The sequence below is a fragment of the Nothoprocta perdicaria genome, unplaced genomic scaffold (assembly GCF_003342845.1).
Source record: "Nothoprocta perdicaria isolate Ctin4 unplaced genomic scaffold, notPer1 scaffold_30, whole genome shotgun sequence".
NCBI classification, from domain to species: Eukaryota; Metazoa; Chordata; class Aves; order Tinamiformes; family Tinamidae; genus Nothoprocta; species Nothoprocta perdicaria.
The window spans coordinates 5,285,938-5,294,455 of record NW_020455533.1 but is presented as its reverse complement, the minus strand read 5'-3'; the positions used below and the strand labels follow the sequence as shown (position 1 = coordinate 5,294,455).

The 8,518-nt window shown below is 74.8% G+C and overlaps 2 protein-coding genes across 2 annotated transcripts; one reads left to right on the top strand and one right to left on the bottom strand.

Annotated features, from left to right (window-relative positions):
- The first annotated feature begins 398 nt into the window (after nucleotides 1–398).
- SLC22A31 (solute carrier family 22 member 31) lies at nucleotides 399–2,824 on the top strand. The gene is made up of 9 exons (XM_026042298.1): nucleotides 399–404; nucleotides 887–990; nucleotides 1,058–1,212; nucleotides 1,293–1,461; nucleotides 1,648–1,781; nucleotides 1,861–1,969; nucleotides 2,040–2,254; nucleotides 2,322–2,433; nucleotides 2,515–2,824. The coding sequence occupies exons 1-9, from the start codon at nucleotides 399–401 to the stop codon at nucleotides 2,822–2,824; spliced, it is 1,314 nt and encodes a 437-aa protein (XP_025898083.1).
- A 642-nt stretch (nucleotides 2,825–3,466) lies between these two features.
- CDH15 (cadherin 15) lies at nucleotides 3,467–8,380 on the bottom strand. The gene is made up of 14 exons (XM_026042401.1): nucleotides 8,330–8,380; nucleotides 7,364–7,525; nucleotides 6,771–6,926; nucleotides 6,546–6,690; nucleotides 6,310–6,470; nucleotides 6,070–6,198; nucleotides 5,793–5,978; nucleotides 5,461–5,714; nucleotides 5,237–5,379; nucleotides 4,931–5,167; nucleotides 4,615–4,854; nucleotides 3,921–4,057; nucleotides 3,729–3,851; nucleotides 3,467–3,664 (listed from the first exon to the last, which is right to left on the bottom strand). The coding sequence occupies exons 1-14, from the start codon at nucleotides 8,378–8,380 to the stop codon at nucleotides 3,467–3,469; spliced, it is 2,322 nt and encodes a 773-aa protein (XP_025898186.1).
- Nucleotides 8,381–8,518: the final 138 nt, after the last annotated feature.

Genomic DNA, 8,518 nt, shown 5'->3' with positions numbered 1-8,518 from the left:
GCGGCTGGCACTACGCGCTGCCCGCCGCCGGGCTGCGCTCCAACCTCGTCACCCAGGTGCGCGGCGCGCCGCGCGCCTCGAGGGGCTCGGGGGATGCCGGGGGCTGCGGGGGTCCCTGGGGCTGCGGGGGGTCCCTGGGGCTGCGGGGTGTCTGGGGGGTTGGGGGCTCCTGGGAGGTCTCTGGGGCTGGGGGTGTTTGGGGGATTGAGGGGTGCCCAGGGCTGGGGTGTTCCTGGGGTTTGGGTGCTGTCTGGGGAGGGTTCCTGGGGCTGGGGGAGGTTGGGGGGAATGGAGAGTCCCTGGGAACTGCGAGGGATCTGGGGAGGCTCAGGGATCTGGGAGGGGTCTCTGGAACTTAGGGGCTCTGGAGGGGTCACTGGGGGGCTGGTGGGAGATCCATGGAGGTGRGGGAGCCTGGGGAGCCCTGAAAAGATTGGGGTCTCCAGGGAGGCTCATAGAGCCTGGGGGTCCAGGGAGGTCGGGGGCTCTTGGGCTTGAGGGGCTCCCAGGAGGTCTGGGAAGGGCTCGTGGGTGTTGGGGGCGTCTGGGGCTGGGGGAGGCTGGAGGAGGCCAGGAGATGGCTGCAATGGGGGGTGTCCATGGCTTGGGGAGTCCAGGCAGCCTTGGGGGGTCCTGGGACCAGGAGGGGTCCAGGGGGTGTCCGTGGGCTGGTGGATCAGAGGGGCCAAGTTGCTGGGGGTGGGGGGATGTCCCTGGGGAGGGTGAAGGGTCGGGGGGACCCAGCAGCAGGGGGGACGGGGGGACTGGCAGCGCCCTGCCGCTGCGGTGGCTCCAGTCCCCGGTGGGGGGCAGGGGCCCGTGGCCCCCATGCCCGGCGCCTCGGCGGGGGTGTCGCGGCCCCGTGCGAGCGCTGCCCGCGCCGCAGTGGGACCTGGTGTGCGGCTCGCGCTGGAAGGTGCCGCTGGAGCAGACCACGCACCTGCTGGGCTGGGCGCTSGGCAGCGTCCTGGCCGGGCTGGCGTGTGACAGGTACCCTGCGAGACCCCCCCATGTGCCCCCGTGCCCCCCGCGCGCCGCCTCACGCCTCCCCCGCCAGGCTCGGCCGCCGTCCCGCCTTCGTGGGCGCCCTGGCGCTGGCCGTGCCGCTGGGGCTCAGCGTGGCGCTCGCCGTCGACTTCGCCATGGCCATGGCCACGCGGCTGCTCTTCGGCGCCGCGCTCGCCGGCGCCTTCCTCGCCCTCTACGTGGCCCGTGAGTGCCCGGGCGGGGAGGGCGGTGGGGCCGGGGCCGCGGCGGCGCCGAGGCCGCAGCCGCCCCGCTGGTGCCGGCAGGGCTGGAGCTGTGCGAGCCGCCGCAGCGGCTGCCCGTCACCGCGGTCGCCGCCTTCTTCTGGATCGCGGGGGAGCTGCTGCTGCCGGCGCTGGCGCTGCTGTGCCGCGAGTGGCGGGTGCTGCAGGGCGCCGTCACCCTCGTGCTCGCCCTGCTCGCGGCCTGCTGGTGGTGAGCGCCGGGGGGGCTCGGCGAGGGCCGGGGGGGCCGCGGCGCCATCAAGGGCTCCGTGCTGGRCTCTCCACCTGGAGAGCGGGCGGCACCGCGGGCATGAGTGTTTGCAGAGTGCGGCGCCTTCCCGGCACCTCGCMTGGGGCCGGGCACGGGGACAGCCCYGCTCTTGCCCAATGCCCCCAGGTGCCCGGCGCTGCTGCTGGAGTCGCCGCGCTGGCTCCTGGCCACGCAGCAGCTGGAGCGGGCGCGGAAGACGCTGCAGGCGCTGGCCGAGAGCGGCGGCGACGACGGCTGCGGCCACGAGCGGCTCYGCGCAGGCGAGTGGGGCCGGTGGCACCGGGGGCTCCGCGCTGCCCTTGCGCCCGCATCGACCGCGCGGCCGCCTCTGCCCCGCAGAGCTGGAGTCGCTGGCGCAGGCGTCCCCGCAGCCCCGCTACCACGCGGTCTGCGACATCTTCAGCACCCGCGTCATCTGGAAGAAYGGCGTCATCCTCGGCTTCAGCGCGTGAGCACCGCGCGGCGGCGCTGCGGGGGCGAGCGGCGCCCCCCGCCCGCCCTCACCGCCGGCCCCGCAGGTTCATCGGCTCGGGCATCCGGCAGTGCTTCAGCCGCAACCTGGCCCCGCACCTGCCCCGCTTCCTGCACTCCTACTTCGTGCTCGTGGGCACCGAGGCGGCCGCCTGCGCCTTCGTGAGCGTCACGGCCGAGCGGTTCGGGCGCCGCGCGGTGCTGCTGCTCTGCACCGTGCTCACCGGCATCGCCTCCCTGCTGCTGCTCGCGCTCACCCAGTGTAAGGCCCGGGGGCRCCGCGGGCGCCGCGCGCGGGGGGCTGCACCCAGCGGCGTTTCTGCCCCCAGACCTGCTGGAGCTCATCGTGCTCACGCTGTCGGTCGTGGGCGTCACGGCCTCGCACGCCGTCACCATGCTCAGCATCTTCTTCGCCAGCGAGGTGCTGCCCACCGTGGTGCGGTGAGGACGGGGACGGTGCATGGGCGAGGGGGGGTCCTCACCCTGGAGACCCCCCGTCACCCGCAGCGCTTCCCCCCGCAGGGGCGCGGGGCTGGGCCTCGTGGTGGGCGCCAGCTTCGTGGGCAAGGCGGCCGCCCCCATCACGGCGGTCGCCAGCAGCCGCGGCTTCTTCCTGCACCACGTGGTGTTCGCCTCCTTCGCCATCCTCTCGGTGCTCAGCATCATGCTGCTGCCCGAGAGCCAGGGCCGCCGCCTGCCGCAGTCGCTGCAGGACGGCGAGGGCCAGCGGCGGCCCCCGCTCTTCCGCCGCCCCCGCCGCGACGACCACGTGCCGCTGCTGGCCCCCCCGCCCGCCCCCCCGGCCCCCCGCTACGCCCCCCACGAGACGTAGGGCCCGGCGCCCCCGCTGGGACCGTGTCCTGCCCRGGGGGAGCGGGGCTGGGAGCTCCGCGGGGCCCCCCGGGCCGGGGGGAGGTTGGGGCAATAAAGTGCCTTGTTTGTAGCGGTGGCTGCGCGGGGGGCGCGTGTCCCTGGGCAGGAGGTGACCATGGCACCGTGCTCAGGATCTTTATTGGGGGGGTCCTTGTGCCCGCGCTGTCACTGCCCTCCTGTGCCAGCCCTGCCTAACGTTGGGCCCTTGCACCCCCGAGGGGCTCCGTGGGGCCGGGAGCGCCCGGCCGCGCTGCTGCTCCKGCCCTCACCGGGGGCTCAGGGTCCCGGCTGCGGCCTGGGGACTCTGCAGCCAGGGGCCTGCAGGTGCACACGCGTGTGCAAATCCCCCCGGATGGGCACCCTCTGGTGCAAATCCTTATGGGAGGAACCTTCCAGCTGCACACACGTGTGCAAATCCCCGTGCCTGGCACATCCTGCTGCATGCRCAAGTGCAGAGCACGGTGCCTACGCGCCTTGTGCACACGCGTGTGCAAGCCTGTCAGCTCGGGCACACGCGTGTGCAAAGCAGAGCTCATGCACAGGCGGGTGCAGCCTGCTCGCTGGCGCACGCGCGGGCCGGGCGCTGTGCCCGCGGGCGCCGCTACGGGCCGTAGAGGTCGGCGAGGCGGCGGAAGCGCGGCCCCCACTCGCGCAGGTAGTCGTAGTCCTGGTCCTCGTCCGCCAGGCTGGAGACGAGCGAGCTGAGCGCGCTGCCCACCGAGCCCGAGCCCTCGTAGTCGTAGATGAGCGCCGTGTCGTAGGGCGGCACGCCGGGGTCCCCGTCCGCCGCCGCCAGCCCCTGCGGGACGGGGGTGTCAGCGCCGGGGCCGCCGCCCGGCCGCGGGGGACGGGGGGCCCCGCACCTCGTTGATGAAGTCCTCGATGGCCGAAGGGCTGCGGGGCGCTGGGGGGGAGCCGAGGCGCCGCGGGGCGGCCCCGCGCGCTGGCACCGGCGGGCACCGCAGCTGCTCCATGTCGTAGGCGTCCTGCACGGGACGGGACCGGGTCAGGGGGACCGGGGGGGACCCTGCGCCCGCGCCRCCCCYGCCGCTCACCTGGTCCTCCTCRCCGCCCCCCTGCTCGTCGTAGTTGAGGACGTTGTCGCGCACGTCGTCCCGCGAGCGCCGCAGCAGCGCCCGGCGCTGCGCCCGCCAGCGGCCCCGCTCCCGCGCCGCCCCCAGCAGCGCCAGCACTGCGGGCACAGCCATGGCACCGCTATGGCACCGTGGGCACCATGGGCACCGCGGGCACAGCCATGGCACCGAGGGCACAGCCATGGCACCGCTATGGCACCGTGGGCACCATGGGCACCGCGGGCACAGCCATGGCACCGAGGGCACAGCCATGGCACCGCGATGGCACCCCAGGGATGGCAGCTTGTGCACTGCATGGGGTGCGGGAAACAGCTGGAGTGGGGGATGAGGGTGAAGGGTGGGAGATGCAGGATGCAGGAAGGGGCTGGTGTTGGAGATGGGGCATTCGGGAATGGAGCTGGCATGGGAGATGCAGGATGGGAGATGGTGGATGTGGGAAGGCGTTGGGACAGGGTGGTCAGCGGGGAGGGGGCACAAGATGGGCCCTGGGTGGCTGCCTTGGGAGGCAGAAGGGCCGAGCCAGCCCATGGGGGCACAGGGGATGGCCGGGCAGGGGGTCGGGATGGGGGCACCGGGGCAGGGCTGGATGGGGCCGCCCGGGGCGCTGGCTGCGGGGGAGGAGGGGGCGCCGGGAGGGTCTGGGGGCGCCACTCACGCAGGAGGAGCAGGAGGCTGCCGAGGATGGCGAGGAGGGCGCCGAGGGCGACGCCGGCGCCGGCGCGGGCGGCAGCCAGGGCGCCGTCCTCACAGGCCCCGTCGGCGTCGCAGGGGCACACGGAGACGTTGAGCAGCTGCTGCCGCTCCCGCGGGGGGGTCCCCGAGTCCCGCAGCAGCAGCGGCAGCGAGTAGAGCCCCGGGGGCAGCGGCACGAGCGGCGCCAGCACCGCGTGCGTCACTGCGGGCGCACCCGGTGAGCGCGGCCCCGACCCACACTGCCAGACCCCCCTCTCCCCTTGCGGGCAGCCCCTCACCGTTGTATCGGGCGACGCTCCAGTTGCGGGTGAGCTGGGGGTGCTGGGGGCTCAGCTGGAAGTGGAAGGGGGCGGCGTGGGGGGGCCGGTCGTCGTCGGTGGCGCCCAGCAGCAGGCGGGCGCGGGGGCCGGGCCGGGCGCAGAGCGCGCCCGCGGGCGGCTGCAGCAGCGGCGCGTGGTCGTTCACCTCCACGATCTCGATGGAGAGCGTGCCCGTGGCCGAGAGCGGCGGCCGGGCTGCGCCGGGGGTCAGTGGGAGGGCTGGCGGCAGCGGGGGGGGGGCATTTGGGGAGAGGGGCTGCTCACCGTCGTCGTGCGCCAGCACCAGGGCGATGTACCAGCCGCCCTGCAGGAAGGCGGCCGGGGGCCGCCGCGGGCGCTGCGTGCGCACGGTGCCCGCGCGCGGGTCCAGCTGCAGCCACCCGGCCGGGTCGTAGAGCAGCGCGTAGCTGTGGGCGCACGGAGCGGCTGTGACGGGGCCGGGACRCCCGGACAGGGGTCCCAGCAAGGGCGCCCGTGCCCGGACTCACGTGAGGGTCTGCAGCTGGCGCGTGTCGGGGTCGCTGGCCGTGAAGGCGAGGAGCTCGGTGCCCGGCGCGGCGCCCTCGGGCACGCTGAGGCGCCGYGGGTTCTCGCGGAAGACGGGCGCCTCGTTGACGTCGCGCACGCGCACGTGCACCGTGGCGAGCGCCCGCGCGCTGCCCCGCGCGCCCGCCGCCGGCGCCCGCTCGTTCTGCACCGACACCGTCAGCTCGAAGCGATCCCGCCTCTCGTGGTCCAGCGGCTGCCGAGAGCGGCCGCGGGGGTCAGCGGGTGACACTGCCACCCGCGGAGGGACATCCCCGTGCCGGCGCCCGCGCACCTTGGCCACGGAGAGCACGCCGTCGTTGGTGTGCGGGTCTGTGCGGATGGCGAAGGCGCCCTCGGGGTCGCCCTCCAGGATGGTGAACTTGGCGCGCCAGTTGGGCGAGCCGGCCAGGTCCTTGTCGTGCACCAGCAGCTTGCCCACGTCCACGCCGGCCACCTGCTCCGGCACCTCCATGGAGAACTGCGGGGCGGCACCGGGGCGCTGGCACCGCGGCGCACACGGAGCCCCCCTATCTGCAAACCCCTGCCGTGCCCCTCGGCAGCGCCGCTACCTCCTCCTGGGTGAACTCGGGCGGGTTGTCGTTGATGTCCTCCAGGTAGATGACGGCGGTGGCCGTGGTGGCCAGCCCGTCCCCGGACATGTCGGCCACCTGCAGCGTCAGGTTGTAGACGGCGACGGTCTGCGGGGGGACGGGGCAGGCGCTGACCCCTCGGCCCCCGGGCACGGAGGGACCCGACAACGCGTCCCCAGGGCTGCGGCTGCTCCTGGCGCCCGCCGTGCCCGCCGGTACCTCGCGGTCGAGGCCGGGCCGCGCGGTGCAGATCTCGCCGGTGGTGGCGTTGATGGTGAACATGCCGCCGGCGCCCGGCTCCAGGATGGAGTAGCGCAGCGCCGCATTGTCCGTCTCGGCGTCGTCGGCGTCCGTGGCCTCCACCCGCAGCACGCACGTCCCTGCGGCCGCGTGGGCGTCCCCGTGTCCCCCCATGTCCCCCCATGTCCCCCCGCCCCGCGGCGCGCGGGCCCCACCTGGCTCGGCGCCCTCCCGCACGCGCGCGGTGAACACGTCCTGCCGGAAGAGCGGCCGGTTGTCGTTCTGATCCACCACGATGATCTCCAGGTCCGTGGGCTCCTCCAGCGTGCGGCCGCCCAGGTCCAGCGCCAGCGCCTTGAGCTGCGGGCGCCCGGGGCGTGTGGGCAGGGGCRCACAGGGACCCGGGGGACACCCCGGGGGGACGTCCCGGCCCCCCGTACCCGGTAGCGGTCGTTCTGCTCGCGGTCCAGCGTGGCGTTGAGGAAGACCTTGCCGCTGAACTTGTCGATGGAGAAGATGCCCACGGGCTCCTCGTCCACCCCCGGCCCCTTGATGCTGTAGACGACCCCCCCCGGCTGCTGCTTGTCCGACTTGATCTGTGCAGGAGAGCGGGGCTGGGCGGGGGGCTCCGTCCCACAGACCCCCCCCATCCCCTTGCGCTGCTGTGGGGCTGGCTCAGCCCCCCAGCCCGGCCCCATGGGGAGCTGCAGGTGCCCCTGCCCCCTGGCAAAGCCTCTCCCTGCAAAGCCCCCTGGCAAAGCCTGTCCTGCTATCCCCGAGGTCCCCCCCAAGCCATAGCCCCCATTGGGGTCCTCCTGTGACACCCCCTGCCTCAGCATTCTGTCCTCCCTGGCCCCCCATGTCCATCCCACTAGACTCCACCCCCTCCCCCGCCCCCCATGTCCCTCCCTATAGACCCTCCCCATATCCCACTCTCCCTGATCCCCCATGCCCACCTCAAGCCCCACCCCGTATCCCACTCCCCTGCCCCCCACTCCTCCCCCAGCCCCCGTATCCCGCCCTCGCTGCCCACCTGCACCAGGAGGTGCGGGATGCGCTTGTGGTTCTCGGAGACGCTGATGGGGGGGATCACCCAGGCCCTCTTCACCCGCCGCGGCGCCTCAGGGTGCCGCCAGGCCGGGCGCAGTGGGGGGGGCCCTGGGGCCACAGCTCCCGCCTGGCCCAGCCCCGCACCCTGCGGGGGCCCAGATTGCTGCTGGGGGGCACYGGGACCCCCCRMAMCCTGCRGGGGCCCAGATTGCTGCYRGGGGGCACCGGGACCCCCCGCACGAGGGGCCAGGTGCTGCGGGGGGCACTTGCCTTCCCCCCCTCTCCATGCAGCAGCAGGAGCTGGATTCCCACGGCCCCCCCGGCCGGGCACAGCGCCAGGTCCCAGCGCGGGCCCCGCTGCATCCGGCCCCGCTCCCTTGTGCCCATGTGGGGCTGGTACCGGGGTGGGGGGGGCTGTGGGGCCGAGTGCCGCCCTCATGGACTGAGGGGGTCTGTGCTGGCCCCACGGCCGGAGGGCTCCCCGGAGATGCCGCCATGGGGCTGCCCGGCTGCACTGGCCATTGTCCGTCTGTCCCCCCATCCCGGCACAACAGCCCTCGCCGGGCACGGGGTGGGGGGCGCGGGGACTGCTGCCCGTGGGGCCCAGGCCCCAGAGCAGAGTGAGGGGCTGGYGGGGGGACGTGCAGGGCGGGGGCAGGACCCCAGGGCTGCAGCTGGGCGGGCAGGGGACCGTGTGTCTCAACCCCCCCAAACCCCATCTCACAAACACACGCAGCGCCCCCGAGCCGGCGCTGCCCCCCAACCCCAGGGCACGGAGTGCCCCACAGGGGACACAGAGCCCCCTGTGCCCCCAAGACACTGCTCCATGGGGTCCATCCACCCCAGCACCCGGGTCCCCACATCGAGCTGCAGCCCCCAGCCCATGTCCCATGGGTCCCGCCTGCCCCATGGAGCCCCGCGCCCCGCGGTGCCGCCCGCGCCCCCTTACCCGCGCGCAGAGCGGGGCCAGCAGGCAGGCGAGCAGGAGCGGGGAGCCCATGGCCGCGCGGAGCGCGGGGCAGCGCGGCGCGGCGCTGAAATACCCCGGGCCTGGCTGAGTGACAGCACATGTGCTGGCCCGGGCAGCTGCCCCGCGCGGCCCCCTGCCCGCGGGACGCGCTTAACCCCGGCCGCGCCG